Genomic DNA, 21,432 nt, shown 5'->3' with positions numbered 1-21,432 from the left:
TGTTGCACTGAGAAGTAGCTCCTTCTCAGTGCTGCTCAGTTCCACCAGGTATTTGCTAACTAGCTGGCTAGTGTGAGGTGTCGTCTCGGGGGAGAGCTTCTCTGGAGGTGGAAGCTTTTAAACCAGCTCAACACTCTTATTTTACTGAATTGGCTTTAGTTAAGGCGCACCTTCAGTGAATGGCCTGTTTAAAAACATTTTTCATATATAAGGCATACCGCATTATAAGGCGCATAGAATAGACACTTCAGTTTGGATTGCCGTACTCTATTATTACACATCCACATTTGTAAAGCAGTGGTCCCCGAGTACTTTATATAGTAGGCTGCCCCAGGCATTGTTTCACTCACGGTGTTGATGTTGTGATATTGTGCCCAACTGCTTTCTGGGTAACACAGACCAACCGACACACTGCCGCCGCAGTCTCTGTCTCTGTCTCTCACCCACCCTCCCTCCAAACTTTATTAACAAACCAGCATTCTGACAACTATCCCAGCATGCACCGCGCACTTCTTCTACGGGCGAGCAGTCGGCGGCATAGACATAATATAGTCGGCGGCTGCTCGCCGGTAGTTGCTAGACCTGTTGTGGCTCAATATCGGTCCATATATAAGGCGCACCGGATTATAAGGCGCACTGTTGGCTTTTGAGGAAATTGAAGGTTTTTAGGTGCGCCTTATAGTGCAGAAAATACAGTACTTATTTTAAATATCAAATAATATTAATTAAGATGAGTAAATTTACCATTATTTTTTACCATTATTGATTGATTTATTTTAATAGCTGAAGTTTTTAACTTTTATACTAGTTGCTTGAATTATATGTAGATTTGGACTTAATCAAACTTTTTATCCATCTTTTTATCTGTCTGATATCAGTTTAAACATTTCCCCTTAGTTTGTTTGCGTGTATCTCTGGTGTTTTATCACCGTCATTAACTAAAACTCCAACATTCCAGAAAACCAACATAATCTCTGTTAATGAAATTTCTGTTGACATTTATTGTATTTTTTATTGTCTATTGCTTTTCTGTGTATAGCACTTTGCTTCTCACTGCTGTTTATTAAAAGTACTCCTTAAATAGACATATATATATATAACTAATTAAATTAGGTGGATGTCCTGATACGAAAAATACCTTGTGTTAAACTCTTGAGCTTGCAGATGTCTAATGTCTAATTTCTTTGGTTTTTCACAGTGCATAGTGATGAGATGTAACATCCTGCCCCAAGCAGTCAGGATTTCTTCCTGCTATCTTCTCTAAAGACATTAGTGATTGTCTTTGACCTTGTATTGCTAGGACTGCAGATTCGATTAAACAAGTATTTTATATTCCTCGAAGTGGGGCTTGGGTTCCACAGTGCTTCAACCATCCAGGCTCATGTTTTACAAAAACAAAGTTTTCTGTAGACATGCATATCTTACGTCATACCTGACTGAAAGTATAGATATGAATATGATGATCAATTCTTATGTAGGTGGCAGATTGAAGAACTCTACATCCTGATATCTCCATATTTACACTGTTGGATTTTCTGTTTTTGTTCCTGCTTTTACCTATTTCATGTTTATCAATGTACAATCAAAGAACAAAGGTCTTCACCAGAAAACTTTTTTTTTCTTAAGATTCATAAACCTTCATGAATGTGGGGGTGAAAATATCTTCATCTAAAATTTGATTTTGCACACAAGCAAGACAAGCAAAGTTGTTTTCCCACCAATACTTTCACTACAAAGATAAGTGTAAGTAAACCACGAGACATAAAAGAAAATCCACCAAAAGAAGGAAACATGCTGTAATCCTCTTTCAGAAATCCCTGGAAAATGAACTCAACAAAATTTGTTTTTCAAACAGTGTGAGCAAAAGGCCTCAGCACCCCATCTCAACAGCCTGCCCACTGCATCATTTTGCTCCCCATTCTAGGTATATGGCTCTCATTGCCATGGCAACCAGAGCACAATGTATTCAGCGCTTTGTAACGAGCACGAGTGTAGGCAGGGAAAAACAGGTTGCTTGAAAATTACCTTTTTTTTCCCCCCAATAGATAAACACAGAAAGGACTGTACGATGAAAGCAGGAGGATGTTTTGAAGCCGTTTATGAAACAAGCTATCAGGTGCCAGCTTCATTCTGACAGCTGCACCGTCATGTGGTGCGGGTGTGTGGCTACATTTAAAATATTCATTAAGTTAGTTGAACTTTACAGGCAAAAAATGAAACATTGCTTTCCTTCCCAAAACGCAATGAGTGCAGATGAAATTAGAGTATAAAAATAGAAAATAATAACAATAATTTACATAAAGAGGTTTTGCAACAGCAGACATTTCTGCATGTTTGAAGTGTTTAATGTTAGACTCATTGTACCCTACAGAGAGGGAAGGGTTTTCAGCATCATGTGCATGTTTAATTAGCAGACAGGCCAGCCCACACAGCCTTGATTACCTGACCTGTTATGTAGATCTACCTATTATAAGAATATATTTCTAATCCGTTCTATTGACAAGACAGACATAAAACAAGACTTCTTAAAGGGGAAGTATTGTGTTTTCCAGCCACATAGTGCCATTTTATAGCACAATCAAGTAACTATACCTTCAGTTGTTATAAGAATGCTATAGATATTTGACTTTGTAATTTAACACCTTGAACTTGGGCCTCAGTCTTTTTAAGAAGCTCCTTCTCTGCAGGAAGTCATCACAACATGGCTCCTCTATTAATCCTTTAGCAACCAGCGCTGCACTGAGAAGTAGCTCCTATAATGAGGTGCTTCTCATTAGAGGACAATCAGATCATAATTAGAGCAGCAACTCTCATTATGATCTGCAGTTCTGCCAGGTGTTTGCTAAATGCTTCTGGCTAGTCTGAAGGAGCCGAGTGGCTTCATAGAGGGCTGTTCTGAGAAGCTTAGAAGCTTGCACAGCTGAATGATTGCCATGGAGATTAAAAAGTTTCTAAAATAAACCAATGTTGCTAGTTTATAGTAGTTTATCCCACATTATTAGTCTTAATCCAAAGTGTTTGGTGGCTGAAGTGTTTCTGTCCTACCTGCTCTTTGATCTCCTGAAGCTTGTTGCTTTGCTCCCGGATGTCATGGAGCAGCTGGAGAGCTTTATCATCTTCCTGGGTCACTTCCATGCGTGCTTGTTCCAAACTGCGCTTCAGACTCTAAAAATGAACGCATAAATCAGTCGGATGAGTTTGTTTGTTTGTTGTACCTGGTTAAACAGTAATACAAGATTATTTAAAAACAAAATGCAGTTCCTAGTCAGGTTTCCTTTAAAACAGGGGTGTCAAACTCCAGTCCTCGAGGGCCGGTGTCCTGCAACTTTTAGAAGTGCCTCTGCTGCACCACACCTGAATAGAATAATTAGGTCATTAGCAAGGCTCTGGAGAACTGAGGAGGTAATTAAGCCATTTGATTCAGGTGTTTTGTACCTGTGGCACATCTAAAAACTGCAGGACAGCGGCCCTTCAGGACTGGAGTTTGACACCCCTGCTTTAAAATGTAGTCAATTAACTTCAGTCATATTGAATTCCTTACTGAATTCATGATACCAATTTGTTTTCCAATTCAATAAAAAGGATTTCATGAGCTGTCTGTTTTTTAACTACCCGGCCACTCACACTGCATTCTGTGATGTACGTTGCCAAGTCCTGCTCCAGGATTGTCCTCTGGGTCTCGGAGGCCTTCAGCTCGATGTCTTTCTGCTGGAGAACTGACTCAAGGTCAGACATCTTTCTCTGGACCAGTGAGATCTCTTGTTCAACCTGGATGGTACGGCACAGACATGAGGGCGGCCTTCAGTGACGTATGGAGGGTGATGGCTGTCTTGTCGTGCTGGAGGGAGTCAGCTGAGGGGCAGACAGACTGACCGAGCCGACTTAGTGAGAAGGCACGGGACGAGGTGTGCTATCAGAGCTGGAAGCAAAGGATGGCTTAAAACGGACTAACACTGCTTTCCCATGCAACTGTATGTCCGCCAGGTAATAAAACGCGTCATTTCCTCATGCAAGTGTTTTTAGTTTTGATCAATTCAAAAGCAAACTACTTAGACTTATTTACACACTGAACACCGGACTGATGCGCTCCAAGGCAAAGAAGTTGAGCGATATCCTAATGATGGGGTGAATGTCTGATTCAAAGGATACCTATTATGCAAAACTCACATTTTGCACCTTTTTGTACTTCCATTTGGGTTTCTACTGCTTCTAAAAACAGCCCAGGTTTTTTTCGCAATAAGTTAATGTTTTTTGGTTTTTGTAAAAATTACCCCTTTCCAAACTGTCCAGAATGTAACATCACAAATCAGCAGGAACTACCCCTCACCTGACAAACCATGCAAATCAAAGTAGTTCTGCTTGTCACCTAGCAACCCAAGCTGAGCTGCAGAACATTTGGTCAGCTGGTTTTTATGCTATATGCACAGTACAATGGTAGCTGAAAAAGACAAGTGTTTTGTTGTTGACTTATTTAGAAACCACTTGCTGCATTCTTGTTGGTTGTGCTGGATGCTCCACTTCTGCTTTTCAAAGATATGTGGTTGTATAATTGCATTGAAAAGGCAGACGTTGAGTTGGGGGGCGTGGCCAGCAGCAGTTTGTTTGAAATTAAAGTGACCAGACGTCCTAAAACAGCTCATTTTGAAAGGAGCTCAACAAAGGCAGAACTGAGCATCTCATTAAGAATGAAGAACCTAACCTATATGATGATGTAATGAAAGCAGCAGAGATTAGCACCACCCACTGGCTAGGATAGCAGTTGGTTGCCATGGTAATTAAATGTGGATTGGGACAGCCGTTATTTCATTGACTTTTTTCTGGCAAATCCTTCTGTTGCTTGGGATGTGATGCGACAGGTGCTGCTTCCCTCTCAAAAGCTGTTTGATTTCCTACATCTGAAGGAAAACTTGTCATCTTCATCAATATTCTCCCAGACAAAAGAAACACTTTTGTGTCATTATGTGTTTCAGAGAGGTGAAATGACAACACATTACTTGTTGCTGGTTTTTCAGACAAACCTTTACCAGCCTAACACCTAAATATACATGAATGCATGTGCATGTCTGGGTATATGTATTTGCTGTTCCCCATATGTCACTGGGATTAGTGGGAGATTTGCTGTTATAGCAGAGCATAGCCTGAGTGGAAGTGTGGACTGGAGGGAAACAGCAGTGATCACAGCACAGTCACAGATAATCACAGTAGTCAGCATGCAGTATGGCTGATCTAACACACAGTAAGAATCAGAACAGAGCATGTCCTTGCAAACACATGCAGCCACAATGTGGCCTTTTCAGACACAAAGACCAAAGAGTCACCACAGCAATGGAAGCAAGAATTAGTAAGCAATCACAACATGAAATCTGAAAATTAAAAAAAAAAAATCTGTAGCTTTGAAGATTTTAAAGACATTTAATTTTAGATAAAGATTGGGAGGGGCTGCACAGTGGCGCAGTTGGTAGAGCTGTTGCCTTGCAGCAAGAAGGTTCTGGGTTCGATTCCCAGCCTGGGGTCTTTCTGCATGGAGTTTGCATGTTCTCCCTGTGCGTGGGTTTTCTCTGGGTACTCCGGTTTCCTCCCTCAGTCCAAAAACATGGCTGTCAGGTTAATTGGCCTCTCCAAATTGCCCCTAGGTGTGAGTGTGAGTGTGTGTGTGCATGGTTGTGTGTCCTGTGTGTCTCTGTGTTGCCCTGCGACAGACTGGCGACCTGTCCAGGGTGTACCCCACCTCTCGCCCGAAACGTTGGCTGGAGATGGGCACCAGCACCCCTCCCAACCCCACTGAGGGAAAAAGGGTGCAAGAAAATGGATGGATAAAGATTGGGATTAGGCTGTCACGACAACAAATTTCACTGGATAATAAATTATGGTTTTGATCCTATTTTAAACTAACATAATGATAATAGCATTATAATGCAAGCTTGCCCTCTGAAAGACTAATAAACTTTAACTTTGTACTGACCACTCGACACTGGAACTGGAAGACATTTTAAATATCCGAAATAAAACATGGCAACCAAAAACAATAGACCAAATGGTAATTAAAACACAAACGACTCGCACCATTAATAAAATGCATCATGAAATCTGTAATCAAAAAACGTTAATCATCACCAGCTTATTTTAATTTGTCATGCAACTACAATCGATTAACTGCTTGTTGCAACAGGTTTAGCTGGGATGTTTTAGAGTATGACTTAAGCCACAGGTGCTGAACATGGTCATAGGTCGGAGATTTTCCTACTTTTAAAACAATATTGTTGGATTACAATGCTTAGAAATTAGGGTGTAGCAAGACTTCATTCCAAAACCTAATTATAATAAGACACCATATTTCTTTTCAAAGTATTTCTGTCCCATAGCGCTACTTTAGTGCTGCCAGCATGTAATGTCATCTGGTAATAGAAGCGCACCTTAAGCTACTATTTCAGGCCCCAGTTAATAAGGTGGAATTAAGCTTGATAAAATGTCTGTAACATTTTTATTCTACAGTAAGTAGTTGTTAAGGTGTCTTATTGTGTTGACAGACTTAACTAAAGCAAGCATGCTCCTTGTGATCAAGTAGCATGCTTGTGAGTTAGCACTGTGAGAATACAGGAACTAGCTGTTAGCTATCAATAATGCAGAAGTTGCCATCTGCTTCAGAGCTTCCCATCGACACAAAACTAAATGGTTGCTTCAGAGTTTTTAATGAGTCTGGCTGCATATCTAGTTCAAAATCTCAAACACTTGAACTCATCAAACCTGGGCTGGATTATTTTACACCGATTGCAGATTCTGCAAAAATACCGTTGGTGAAACCTTTATTCTGTTAATGAAAATAAAAACTGGAGGTTTAGTTGTTTTTTTATATATATACGTATATAATTGTATACGTATTATATACGTAACCTTACACTGTCCTCATGAAACCAATGTGCATTTTCAGTTGGACATATTGTTACACCCCTAACAACAGACAGACAGACAGAAATGCTCTCAAAAGTTAAGCAGGCACATCTAACATTACAATATTATGAAAAAGTTATATTTTTTGTCAATAATTTCAGAAAGTGAAACTCATATTATATACATTTATGATAAGTACAATTTCTTGACTGAAATATTTTAGTCTCTCTTGTAATTTACATTTAAGAGATTTCCTGTGCCTTTAAATGGTCTCAGTCTGGGTCAGTAGGACACAAACAAGTAGAAAACTGCTGACTACACCGTTGACACATTTCACAAAAGGTCATTGCTAAAGAAGCTGGTTGTTCAGGGAGTTCTGTATCCAAGCTCATTCGGAGAAAGTTGAGTGGAAGAAAAATGTGTGGCAGGAAAAATTGCAGCAACAACAGAGAAACCGCAGCCTTGAGACGACTGTGGAGCAAAATCCTTTCAGAAATTTGAGGGAACTTTAGGAGTGAACTGAGTCTGACAATCTGCATCAAGACGGGTCCAATAAATGTAACATTCCTCATGTCAAGTCCCTCCTAAACCACAGAGAACATTAGAGATGACTTATCTATAAGCCATAGTCATATAAATTACACAAAATAAATGCTTAAAATATTTGTGTAACAAGTCTATACGTAAGTTTCACTTTCTGAAATAGTTACAGAAATATTGAAATTTTTCACAATGTGGTATTTTTTTTTTATGTACTTGTATATACAATAAAAACTGTTGTTTATATACCAGAATAAAATATCATGGCATCATAAAACAATAATGAGTCTCTGTTATAATGATAACCAACAAATATGATTAAATGCACCTGCTTTTGCATGCTCTCTTAGAAAAGCAGCTTTGGTAAATGGTGATTGATCTGCGTTTGAATACGCTTCATCAAGTCTGTGGTCCCAAAGCAGTCATTCACCCGTTCATACACACATTCACACAATGTTATCCATTCGATTGTATTTCTGGATGACAAGAGAAGCTCATTTCAACAATTTACATCATACATTTACATCCGGTATCAATCAATCAATCAATCAGTCAATCAATCAAATTTTATTTGTATAGCACATTTCAGCGGCAAGGCATTTCAAAGTGCTTTACATAATTAAAATAAAAACAGGAATAAACAGTGAGAAAGAAAAAAGGATTTTGAAAAAGATTAAAACGAATAAAAAAATAAAAAAAAGATAAAAACATTAAAACCTCAGAGTTTTAGTTAGAACGCCATCTAACAAGGGTACTCACACCTTAAAACCTTCATTAAAACATAAACAGTGAGAATAAGGAAATAAAAAGTAAAGATAAAAACATTAAAAACATCAAAGACATCAAAGCTGGCACTCTAATCCTAAACCATAAGCAACTCTAAACAGGTGGGTTTTAAGTTGATTTTTAAAGGCACCCAGTGTTTCAGCTGTTTTACAGTTATCTGGAAGTTTGTTCCAGATTTGTGGTGCATAGAAGCTGAATGCTGCTTCTTCTCATTTGGTTCTGGTTCTGGGGATGCAGAGCAGACCAGAACCAGAAGATCTGAGGGGTCTAGACGGTTGGTACAGTAATAACAGATCTTTAAGGTATTGTGGTGCTAAACCGTTCAGAGATTTATAAACTAACAACAGTATTTTAAAGTCTATTCTCTGAGCTACAGGGAGCCAGTGTAGGGACTTTAAAACTGGTGCTATGTGCTCTATCTTCCTGGTTTTAGTGAGAACGCGAGCAGCAGCATTCTGGATCAGCTACAGCTGTTTGATTGATTTATTAGTCAGACCTGTGAAGACGCTGTTGCAGTAATCAATGCGGCTAAAGATTAACGCATGGATGAGTATGCCTGAACAACCTCAAGAGAAAACTAGAGAACTAAACTAAACGTGATTTTGCTTCGCCTCAAAACAAACTCTTCCCAAGAGAAGCAAGACTCAATCACATACCTGTGACATTTGCTTGGTTATCTCCACTACTTTGAGTGTGAGAGTAGTCGTGTTTTTTCCAGCGAGATGGTCTTAACTTGAGAGCTGATGGCTGTCGTTGGTACTCTGGAAGAAGAGGGAATAAATATGTTTGAGAGAGAAAAGGAGGAGGAACACGACAGGCAGAAGGGCTTAATTAATGCTCTTGATGACACACTTAGCTTTTAAAGGCATTACGATGTTTCATGAAGCAAAAAAATTAAAAGATATGAATGGTAATGTCTCTGAAAAGAACAAAAGCACTTGCCGAAGCTCTGAAATGTTAACAGGAAAAAATACTGTTGTCATCCTAGTGTGTTGACACATCAGATTTATGACTATAAGGTACAGCGATCACAGCTGAAATCTTGAGCAGTCGAGACGCATATTTTTCCCACTAAAAGTGTGAATCGTTCTGTATCTCAGCAGAGGCTAAGAATAGCCTGCTCGTGTTCACACAACAGCCTCTCTTTCCACCACTGGATATATTTGGCAGCTTTTGTGATCAAGTAGCAGGCAGAAAGAATGAACGACAGAGAATTTCTATTAAAAGCTCAGCCTCACCTCCTACTCCTTCTTACAGTAACGTTCTCCACTCAGGCACAGCTATGCGTTTCTGCTGCTGCAAGACTGTATTTGCAACAACAACAAAAATTCTACCATTTATTCTTAGTGTTCTTTTTCACCATTTTTTGACTGTTCTGTTATGAAGCTTTGCTTGAAAGACTATAAATGAATGCAACTTAGAATATCACACGCAGAGAGAGAGGGGAATGATGTTTACTAATATTTGCTTAGATATGAATGAAGTAAACATTATGCTTTGTGAAGAGAGAAGCTGAGAGGTTAAGTAACAACAGAGCACACAGACATGAAAAAAGACAACCAAGGGTTAGTTTGGAGCTAATGTGCTAACAAAGATTAAGTTAATGCAAAACACATGGCATATATGTGTACAAAAGAAATGAAAAATTAGGACTCAAATGTGCTTATATTATTCAAACTCGTTCTAAATAAAAAAAATAAGGCAATGTATGCATTCTCATGGTATTTTTATGGCTTTTTGTACAACCATTTTGCATCATCTGCTCCAGTGACACAATCCCACAATCCTGTGCTGCATCACTAATCAAGACATATTTAAACAGACATGTTCACCAAGATTCTCCAACAATAATCTGAGGAACCGCTGGATTTGTACTGGAATTAAATTAAACAAAGGTCGACTAATTAGGAGACTTCTGAAAAAAATTACTTGCACTGGATTAACACTTTATTTTGCACTCTTGGAGAAAAATGGTCTGGATACAAATGCAGGAGACCTTTCTAAGATTGTTGCCTGAAAAATGTTTTGAAAAACATGCCTGAATTATTTTTTTTCAATTTATAATTTTGCCAAACTTTGTATTTCTTTCCGTACAAAAGCCTACTAAAATGCACAGACGTTTGTAGCTGAACATAATCTGAAAATGTCCAAGTTCTGTAAATACATTTGCCAGGACATTTACACTGCCATGCTGACAACGCTGCATGATTGTTTACTTCTTAAAAATGTTAAGAACTTCCCCATCGGTTTGCCAGCAGTAGAGTTGGTGGTTTGGGGCGGGGGGCATCCGAGCACGAGGCACCAGATGGTAAAAAGATTTGGCTGTCTTCCTCCCAGATTCGGGCGCTAGCTGACGCTCCATAATGAGCCGTGCTAACACACTCTGCAGCTGGGATCCTCCACTGCAATAATTAACTCTCTGAAAGCAGTTACTAATAACTATTCTTTTAAAAAGCTCATCATAACTACAGGGAAGACAGTATCCCTGCCAATCGGCCTCATCGATAATAAATGAAAAACTTCCGACTCTGTTAATGCAAAAGTGAACTCAGACACGTTTAAATCCAGAAAATTATTGAGTTAGTTCGGTACCGCAGTCTAGTTGAAAGATTTTACTCCTTTGTCATCAGCATGCACCGAGAACAGAACAGTCACATTTCCAGGAGAACTATGGGTTCCATCTCAGTCAAGGAGCTTTTTTTTCTTTTTTTTTCGTGGGTTGATTAAAATGTGCTGGGCTGTGAGTCAGAGTTCTTGAAGAGGAGGAGGAGTGGAGAAAGGTTGCATTCTAGTCATTGTGCTGCTCTACATTCAGTCTGGATGACCAGGGCCAGTGCTACTGTATGGGCTGTGGGCAGGAGTGAATCACAGACTTGTTGAAACACTGTAGTGGCACAGATTTCTCTCTAAAAATCAAGCTTTCATGTAGTTCTGAACCTCCTCTGTGCACAAACTGTGGCATTTCTTGCTTACAGTAAACAGAGACAAATTACTATACCAGGTGTCCTCGGGCCTCAGCTGCCAAAATTCCAAGGTCTAACACAACAGTTTCCAGCAGCCATCTTTAACTTTCAATGTTTATTCAGTCGGAACAACAAGGACTAGCCTGGAGAAAGCCATCCAGTAGGGAATGGTACTGGAGGTTGTTGTCAGGATCCTGGGTTCCTTTAGTTTTTTGTGTTTGCTTTCGACTTCCTTGTTTTTTTCATGAATAGCCTTAGTTTCTGTCTTTATTTTTGATTCTGAGTAGTTGTTTGTGTATTTTGGTTGGACCTATTGTTCATTCCTTGTGTTCAGTTATTCTTAGTTACTGTTAGAGTTACTTTTTCTATGCTCCCATGTTGCTGTTTACTTCTTCTTGCTCTCTTGTGCCATTTCTCTCTCTCCTCCCTCAGCCTGCCTTCTCCTCCACCCTCACAGCTGCACTCCGCTAGTAATCAGTCCCAGTCCACTATTCCAGCAATCACACTCCCAGTATTTAACCACATCTCCTTCATTCACTTCTAGCTGGATTCTTCTATTTGCCTCATGAACCTGGTCTCTGTATGCTTTTGCTTCCTGTGCTCTTCTTGCTGCTTTATAAGTTTTTATTTCATTATTTTTTTTATTAAATTATTAGCCAACCACTCACCGTCTCAGTCTGTTCTGCATGAGATTCCAGTCATTACCAAAAACATAATGACAGATGTGTCTTCAAAGCTACTAATCAATACTGTTAAGTTTACCAAAAGCATCTAATCCAAGTTAATCTGCAAAAATGTGATTTTCTGTCACACATTCCAGTTGGTTAAAATAATTTTATTGATATATAGCAGGAAGTGCCAGAAATGTAAGAAACACAGAGCAATTTAAGGCTGCCCTTTCCCCACCTGTTGCTACCCATTCACCAAACCTGATCAGGCTGCCTTACAATAAAAAAAATAAAAAAAACAGTAACTTAGACAAATTTCAAGTCACCAAAGAAAAAAGTAAGCACAAGTTATTGCATGCATGGAAACTAATAAAATCAGCCCCCACAGCTGGTCCAGAGCTGTTTATGGCTCTAAGCTGAACCTTATTTGGGGCCGCCTCCAGTTAAATCCTCCTACACTGACCTCACCTCCGTTTTATCCACGGACTCCTGTTTGTGTTTCTAAATAAAATCAACTCAGCCTGTTTTAGAGTTATAAACTATAAATAGACTGAGCGGTGCTAGGAACTGGTAATTGTTTTATCAGTTACACTTCATTTACTCATTCCTATCAGAAAAATGTTGCAAGGCGATAACAGCGTTGAAATTGAAAAAATCTAGATTATGTCCCTGAATGTTTTAGAAAGAAATCAGTGGATTACCAGGGAGTTATTATGCTTAGCACATTATTTTCTCTTCAGCAGTCAGTATGCAAGCAGATGGTCAAGGGCCAGGTTTAATGATGCCTCCAAAGCTGCAATGGAAATGGCTGTTACTTGCTGATCTATTTGCAACCACTTACAATGTGCACAAAATATTTTCCCAGCTCAGACACAAACAATGAAAAATGTGAAATTGTTTTTTAATGATGAGTGTGTTACACTAATTTTCAAGGTCTGTCTTGGTGCAACTTGCCCTGATTGAATTCACGCACTCTGATGCCTGACAAAACCAGCAGGGGGGGCTAAGCAACTGGATGGTAAATGTAGACTGTGGGCTACTGGAAAGTACTGGGGTTACAGTTACTTACTTGGTAATACAACAATACAACAGCCCTTGTAATTTAGGTAATGCTGCTATAAAACCACATTTGGCAAAACATTAACAAATTGCCTCTTAAGTTTGACAACAGGAACAGATAGCCTGACTAATTAACATAGTAAATTGGCCTGCTATACTTGAATTATTCCATGAAGAACAAAAGAAAAAATATTTAATATCCTGAGCAGTAAACACTTGAAAACCACCAACATGATCTCCAAGTTTTTATTTGACACTCTTGATAAAATATACTAGCCAAGCCATAAAATATACTTGCCTTCCTATGCAATTCAGCTCAATTCTCATCTCCTTTTAGTGATCTTTCTGGGATTTCTCCCATTGAAATTAATTTCTCCAGCTGAATTTCAACTGGGCCAATCAATGAACAGAAGGAGAAGTTATGAATACAAACTATAAGTTTCTGTACTGTTGTAGAGTTGAAGTCTGCTTGTAGTTTTAGCAATGGTAACAGAGGATGTGCACAAAGCCACTCACTCCATGAAGTTAAAGTTGGAGAAAGAGGAATATTTAGGATATTTCATTGTATTTTAACAACTATTCAGTTCAGCTTGGCAAAACATTAACGACCATCTGCAACCAGCACCTTGTTCAATCTACACTTTGTGTCCAGAGGGTCTGAGCTCTTTGCTATTGAGAAACTATTGCTTTCTGGAGGCATGAACTCTGCGGCTTGAAGTTTTACAAAATAGCCAACATTTGTGACATATGCAATACTGCAGTTTGACGCAAAGAAGCTTACCGCAGATTGCGTGTGCTGTAAACAATCATCCTCCACTCCAAAAAGAGAAGTAATGCACCAAGCAACATGTTAATTCAATATTTGGAAGAGTGGCCAACATGGACTGAACGGTTTCGTTTACTTTCTCCTCTGCCATTGCTAAAACTACAGGCAGACTACAATTCTAAAACGGCACAGAAAATAAACATCATCGTTCACAACTTCTTCTGTTCGCTGATTGGCTCAGTTAACAAATCCACTTCGATGAGAGAAAACCCAAACTGAGCTGTGAAGTGGAATAAGAATCAAGTGGATTTGAGTAAGAAGGAAATAGTCGAGCTAAGATAAAAATCTAGTCGTTTCAAACTTCAACAGAGTCTATGTCTTCAGGAAGCAATCATTTCTCAATAGCCCAGGGTCCAGACCACTTGGATGAAGCAAAGCATTGAACAAGGAGCTGATTTTCACCAGACTAAAAATGGATCAAAACAAACAAATGTTATCCATAAAACTAAAATCAATGTTATGACAAGCTGTAAGAATATGTTGCTTTGTTGTCTTCAGCCAGAACTACAGCCACAATGAGCCTCTGATAGCTGATTGACTTTTAATCTCCATGAAGTCCAATGACTGTGCTCCTTTACAGCCACTGTCCCGGATAAGTTTGAGTGCAAACACTTTGAGCCTGTCGGTGCTGCAGACTGCCACTTCAACGTTTCGACACTGAAGTATTATTTATTTTTGACGTGGCTGAGCTGAGTGAATATCACAATCCATAAAAGTATGCAGAGAGTCTAGAAAAGTACTTCAGAAATCCAGCCTATCATTATATCACAAACCCTGATGACAAAGAGGATCAGTGTGGGCTTCTGAAGAAGCGTTTTGGGAGAATGACACTTGCGGATATGCAGCAGTGGAGCTCTCTCTCTCACATCGCTGCAGCTCACACCATAACAGACTGGTTCTGCAAAAAGTCAGGTTTGACTTCAGACTAAACTCAGGTAGATGTATTTTCCACATTATTGCTTAGTATTTATTATTTACAAGTCAGTCAGACAAAAGATGAACATGTTAATGAGTAGCCATCCTTATTTACCTACAACTGCAGGGTTTCCCCCAGTGTATTATAGGCCTGGCGGCCCGCCATGCTTTATTAGCGCCACCGGCAGGCTAAGCCTTTCTTGTTTTGTTTTTTGTTTTTTTTTGTTAGATTTTTTTTGTTTGTTTGTTTTTTTTTAATTTAAAAAAATCGCCTTTTTTAAGTCGGATTGCAAGTGTTTCTGTTGCTCCGAGGGTTTCACTATCAGAGCAGATTTATTCCTAAAAGATATGTTTATAGTTTATGCATTTAAAGCCGGACCAATCACACCGCTGGCCTCTGCGCGTTGCCTCGCGCGCCTCAGCAGCTAGATGTCTAAAGTTAACGCAGCGCGGATCTCGCTCCTCCTTTCACTCGAACTGGACACAGGCTGACCGCTATGGATATTTACATCAACCCATCAACCCCCTGTGAGGAATTATGATTTGTTATGAGGACTTATTGATTAAGGTAAGAGTTTAAACCCACAGCGTTAGCTCTGGTTGTGCAGCTCTACCTGAACCGCAGGAATAACTTGTCGCGTTTTCAGAGGTTCTTTGAGGTGAGAATGATGTATATTTGTGAACAAAACAATATGCAGCGTTTACATCTCAACACGCTGCCCAGCGTTTGGCCCTGTCTTCCTGGTAAAGTTTAGGTCTGTGTTCCCGGTTAGCCGGTGCGTTAGTGGTTAACGACCCAGTGCTAATCACTCATCGTGCAGGTTCAACCCGGTGAGGAGATTTTGTGCTCTCCTCGCAGTCACGCATCACGCTTATTTTATATTATTTTATTATTATTAATACATTTTCCGGTTACACTAAGCACCAAACCTTATCAAATGCTTTGTCCACTTAGTCAGAGTCAATGTGCGCGGCCACCGGACATCTGAAAAACTCATCCAGAAACTCGACCAACCAAAATAGTTTCTGTGTCCCCTTGTTAAAAACTCAACAGACACGAAATGAAAGAGCTACTAGAGTCACATTAGCAGCATTGAATTATATCTACCATTTGTTGCTCCTCTCTGTAGTTCAGCGAATTACCTCATCATGCAGGGCCGGTCCAAGGGTGTATGAGGCCTGGAGCAGAATATGACTTAGGGGCCCCTTTTGTTGCTAAAAACATCAGCACCTCTAACAGCTTCTGTGTTAGATTTAGTGAAATCTAGGAGAGGGGGAGTAGTTTAACCGGCAAACCTAAAAAGCAATAAGTTATAACTGCAGTTTACTAATTTGTATTTGTGAACAAACGGAGCTGAAACTCAAAGATTAAACTCAGCATCAGATTGTAGCTGTGGTAACAAACCAATCTGACTATGAATATTGTTCTTTGAACTTCTATAAAGAAAACTTGCCAGCTCCTTAAAATCTTAAATATAAAGAAAACTATAAAGAAAACTTGCCAGCTCCTTAAAATCTTAAATATAAAGAAAACTATAAAGAAAACTTGCCAGCTCCTTAAAATCTTAAATATAAATGTTAAATCATTTAAAGTCTTTAAATTTATATATGCTGAAACCATTATGTCAAATTTAGCAGCAATGATAATCTCAATAATCTGTGGTCTATGTTAAAATGTTAGCATTTGTGGGGCCCCTGAAGCTCTGAGGGGCCTGATGGAGCCTCTGACTTAATTTGGATTTAACAGAACTGCACATAATTAATTATGTATTGATATTCATTTTAATTGTATTTTTTGATTAGTTGTTTTTAAGACTGGTTGTGGGTTTATATAGCAGTTCACTGACGATGTTTTCCCATAACATATAATTACCCAGTGATATTTTTACTTTTATTGTCTACTTAACATCTTTTAATACAAAAACACGGTGGACCGCCGGTGGACCGCCTCGGCGCCCCGACCACCGGGCTTAGCAGGTTTTCTGGGGGAAACCCTAAACCGGTTTATCAAAAGCTATAAATCTGTCATCTGATCATTTCTAGATGGAATCCTCTTTGCTAGAATAAACACACACAGAATTTATGACATATTTCTTACATGATATGAATTCCACATTATATTTCATCTCTTTTTAATAAATATCCAGTTGGCTCAGTGTGGAAAAAGTCCCGTCAGAAATGTATTTCCTGATCCAGCTGAACAGATGCCAAGGGGAAAAAAAACTCAGCAAGCTTCCTTCACCTCTCCTCTTCCCTTGCCTGCTGTTTCCATAGCGATACTTTTCTCCAGCCACAGTCTTTATCTTGTTATGCTTTTCTCTTTACTGACTTTGTGATTTTTGCCCTTTTTCCTGTTGTCGGATCTGTGAACCTAAACTTCTTAAGCCCCCAAATCATCTGGAACACCCACATTCAGATCATGTAAACTTTGCCATATAACTTCCTCAGTCTGACATGAATTAATCATAATTCTGCAGAGAAATACAAGCCTGTAACAGAGATTATAAGTACCAACCAAAAAAAAGGAGAGTTTGAACACAGCTTGAGGGAGTGACATCCATCTGTATGAGTGTGTGATCAGCGGTGAGGACAGATGGGCAAACAGAGACAGCATTTCAGTGTCGTGACCAAGACTAGTGCTATAAGCCCAGCTCAGTGAGATACAGCTGCTGCATAGGCTCGCTGCTGCCTGACTTTACTGTACCTCGTCACTGTACAAATTCTCAACTCTGGGTTCAGCCTCCATCACATAACGATCTCAACATGCTGGAGCACTTACCCGGTGCCGTCCAGAGCCGACAGGTTTTCCACGAAGCTCCTTAGACGCGGCTCCTCCTCGTCCCACGAGCCCATTCATGTGGGGTCTCCCTCGGAAGCTTCCTGCCAGAACGAGAGCTTCGCTGGTTCATCAAATTTGGAGATGTCATCCTCACCAGGGGGAGAAAGTAAAGCTGATGGAAGAGAGAGATTCGCTGTGGCAGTTTGGATCTCAGAGCGGCAGCGAGAGTGAGCGGAGATTGCTGCTCGCGCAGAGGGACGAGGGAGGGTGAGGAGGAACGGAAAGAAGTTGCATTGAAGAGTAATGCAGCAGAACAGTGATTGCCTACTGGAAGCTCTCGCACGCTCATCTTTGTCACCAGTTACCCTCCTGCTGTCACTAAACGGCACAGATTCCTCTAAACGCACCAACATATGCAGCTTGGAGAACAAAGTGTGTGCCTATAACTTAGGCACAGTGACACCAAGTAAACAGCCTCCCAACACACGATTGGTTATTGAGGGGAACAGAGTACAAAGTTTAGTACACCTGTTCATAGGGGTGGCCATGTATCGCAATGTTTATCAGTTATCATGTTAAATTTTGTATCATGATACAAATTTTCATTTATAGTTGTTACAATAAATTCCAATTAATGATATTTAATACCCCACAAAACAAACCAGAGGTAGTCCCTCACACAGCAAAATGACTACAGAGTCATTATCAGGGAACTCTCTTCACCTCAGTGTCCTGGACATGATGCAGGAGCTCTGATGACAGAATTGAAAAAAATAAAAAAAATCCATAATCAACTTTCAGTCAAAGATGGCCTAGTACCAATTCCATCTAAGGGACCACCTTGTCCTTAAAAGTGGTTTTCAACCCTAGCACACAAATTTAATCAAACCAAACTCCTATTCAGATTAGAGAGGACATTAATCCCAATCAGACTCCTCCAGGTCACTGCAGTTGCCCATATGGGCATTTAACTCTCCAAGGAACTCAAGGGCATTTCCAGTCAGTACCACTTTGAGGACAGCATCCTGAGATTGAGTAGGTAATCTGAGCCACTGTTTGGTGTAAAAGCAGCATGGAAAACAACCAGAACTTCCCTTTTTGAAACTAGAAGCTGCAGGATGATCACCGTATAATTCACAAACAAGTACTGCAGCACTGAAATCCTCAGCCATGGGCTTGTGAGAACTTCCACACCCAGCTAAATCCTCTCTCCCTATAGACATCTTTATACTAGGAGATAGGCCATCCCTCTACAGAGGCTCGTTCCAGAGCAATAGAAATATATTAAACAGTTTTATCCAATTAAATGTTCAGCATATTTTACTTACCAAGAAATATTCGTCTTCATGTAATTCATTTGACTGTTTTTGCTACTTTAAGTCAGTGTTTTGAGCGTTTCTTTTCTTTGGAGCTGATGTTGTAAACGTTTTCCCAATCAGTAATAGACTTCCTATTTATCTCATCTATTCTTGGTTTTACAGTCCCAGTGTTTATCCTCTTGCATCCTAACAATCTCACTTAAAGCAAATAAGTCCCACACCAATAAGAGGATTTGTGAATCAAAATCATTTGAACTCTAAAGGACAACATGCTATGTCATCACCTAACAAGATCCTCATTGTCTGGCACACTTAGTAAGACTGAGCCTTTATGTGAATGGAAGCCAAGTGACACGTCACTGTGTCAATACACACACACCTACAAACACAAGCACGCGCAAGCACACACACAATAACAGATGGCAGAACCTAACCTGACAAGCAGTTCTCCATAATGATGCCAACTCGGACAAAACGTTTATACATCCAATGAAAGCTAGAATACTTATTAGCAGGAAATGTAATCTTAAAATATTGACAAATCCCTTCTTCAGACAGACGGGATTCAGATGTCTGAATACAGAGGGAACAAACTTATTTGCTTGTGATTTTAATTGTATTTTGTATTTAATGGAAACACCACAATTGTGAAATTTTGTCTTTTTGACATTGACAAAGATTTGCGCACATTTGTAATGAAAACTCAGATGTAGTAGTTTCTGAATTTCCGCTTCAATATGCTGTCCAATCAACCAAAAATATGCATTTTGGATGCAGTCCAATTCTAAACTGGCCATAGGTGAGGGCATGAATGGTTGTTTGTAGTGTGTGTACACTCATGGCAGAAAGAAGTATGCCCTCTAACTTAAAGGCTTTACTGTATTAAAACATTAAAATGAATTCCAAAATGATTTACACCCTACACCAAGATCTCAAATACATCGTTTCTATACCTATTACTACTTATTAAATAAAGCCAAAGCCAAAATGAAGAGCTTTGCCTCAAAACTAAGTGCATGATTCAACTTCTTGTCAAATAATCTTTTCACAGCTCTAACTCAAAGTTTTTGTTTTCTGTATGTCTTAAGTCTCAACTTTTTCCACAACTTGCAATATTTCATTTCAGTCAAGCTTCAGCTGTTTGACAAATGGCTTAACTTTCTACTCTAGAATACTGTGGTACAGACAGGGGTTCAGTCAGCGCAATAACTGCAAAAGGTAAGTCCTGGATCTGCAGAAAAGTCGCCATATCATCAGCATCATACCACATAGTCTGTATGAGGTTTTCAGGCTGATGTGCTGTGTTTAGTTTTTGGCCAAGTTACAGCTACTAAATGTGTGACCAAACTGTCCAGTTTGGATACGTTATTACATAAAGCCAAAGGCAAAACATTGAATACATTTGGATACTAAATGTATCCATTTGGATACATTTGGATACTAAATGTATCCATTTGGATACATTTGGATACTAAATGTATCCAAATGTTGTTAATTCAAATCCAGCTTTTTTACACCCAACTCATCTAAAAGCTTGATGCATTTAATCGCATGATAAATTAAAATGAGCTTAATAAATGAGATGAATATTTTTTGAAAGGCCATTTTGTTTACAGAGTTTTATTTTGGATATTTAAAATGTTTTACAGTTCCAGTGCCATGTGTTCTGTACAAAACGACGGCTCATTAGTATTTTAGAGGGCGCACTTGCATCATTACGCTTAAAAAGTAAATATTATTGCAATAAGTTGTTCTTTTCTTGGAAATTTTTTTCTTTCTTATTTTCTTATTTTTTCTTATTTCTTATGACAGACCTAGACATGCAACCATTTCTAGAGGTTTTTCTTCTGGCATCCTTTCCAGAACAAACTAAAATTTTCCAGTCACTCTTTATTATACTCTCATGAACATTCATGTAACTGAGGCCTGTAGAGTCTGAGGTGGAGCCTCTGGTTTTTAGTCCTTCTCTGAACTTTGCACACTCTTGACCCTTGCAGTTAATTTTCTTGGATTTTCACTCCTGGGAAGATTAGCAGGAACTTAAATGTCTTCCACTTGTAAATAGTCCTTCAATCCTAGGAATGAAGGAACTGAAGTAGTCTGGAAATGGACTTGTGAGCTTTCTTTAATTTCTATCCAAAGGTCTAACTCTTGGTACTGTGTTAGCATACACCTCTGTGTTCCAGCTAAATGCTAAATTTTCACAGAAGAGGTCACTCTCGGCATTGATCAATCAAGTGGTTTAAATTAGCAGAATCTGGCTTCTACTTTCCCTCTTATATTCTGCAGAAACAGTAACTAACTCTATGCATTGCTTTTTTAAGTTAGATTTGTTATTTGTTTATTCAATACTGATAGATTGGAATCTATTAAATACTATTTTTTTATCATGATTAAATTTCATAAAGCCCTGTAAGAAGATGCCATATTTGAATGTATTGGCTGGTCTAGCTATTTGTCCAGGATGTACTGTGCCTTTCACTTACTGGTTGCTGGAACAGAAATATACAGATGAATTGTCCCAATTAGATAGATCCCCTAGCAGACCCTGGAAGTGGTCAGAAGGGTAATAAAAAATGTTACGATTAAAGAACAACAAAAAATAACGTGGAGGACAGAAACGTCTTCAACAAGAAGCTATCTTATTGATTCATCCTCAAGAAAGAAAAAAAAGTCTGTGCAGTGGTCT

General features: G+C 39.1%; 1 protein-coding gene across 6 annotated transcripts in view; it reads right to left on the bottom strand.

Annotated features, from left to right (window-relative positions):
* The window catches only part of citb (citron rho-interacting serine/threonine kinase b), a 61,557-nt gene extending 43,770 nt beyond the window's left edge, over positions 1 to 17,787 (bottom strand). For 2 of the 6 annotated variants that reach the window (XM_081611291.1, XM_081611294.1), the window contains exons 1-4: positions 17,425 to 17,783; positions 8,871 to 8,975; positions 3,625 to 3,768; positions 3,046 to 3,165 (exon numbers count right to left, since the gene is read on the bottom strand). In XM_081611291.1, coding sequence (XP_081467417.1) covers positions 3,046 to 3,165; positions 3,625 to 3,768; positions 8,871 to 8,879 — 273 coding nt within the window. In that variant the 5' untranslated portion in view covers positions 8,880 to 8,975; positions 17,425 to 17,783. Of the gene's footprint in view, positions 1 to 3,045; positions 3,166 to 3,624; positions 3,769 to 8,870; positions 8,976 to 17,424 lie in introns of all 6 variants that reach the window. The other 4 variants (XM_081611296.1, XM_081611295.1, XM_081611292.1 and 1 more) reach the window with 4 other exon arrangements.
* Between the last annotated feature and the right edge of the window lie 3,645 nt (positions 17,788 to 21,432).

The sequence above is a fragment of the Poecilia reticulata genome, chromosome 9, assembly GCF_904066995.2.
Source record: "Poecilia reticulata chromosome 9, P_reticulata-male-v2, whole genome shotgun sequence".
In the NCBI taxonomy this organism is placed as follows: Eukaryota; Metazoa; Chordata; class Actinopteri; order Cyprinodontiformes; family Poeciliidae; genus Poecilia; species Poecilia reticulata.
Note: the sequence above shows the minus strand (reverse complement) of the source record. Positions and strands in the feature narration are given on the sequence as shown.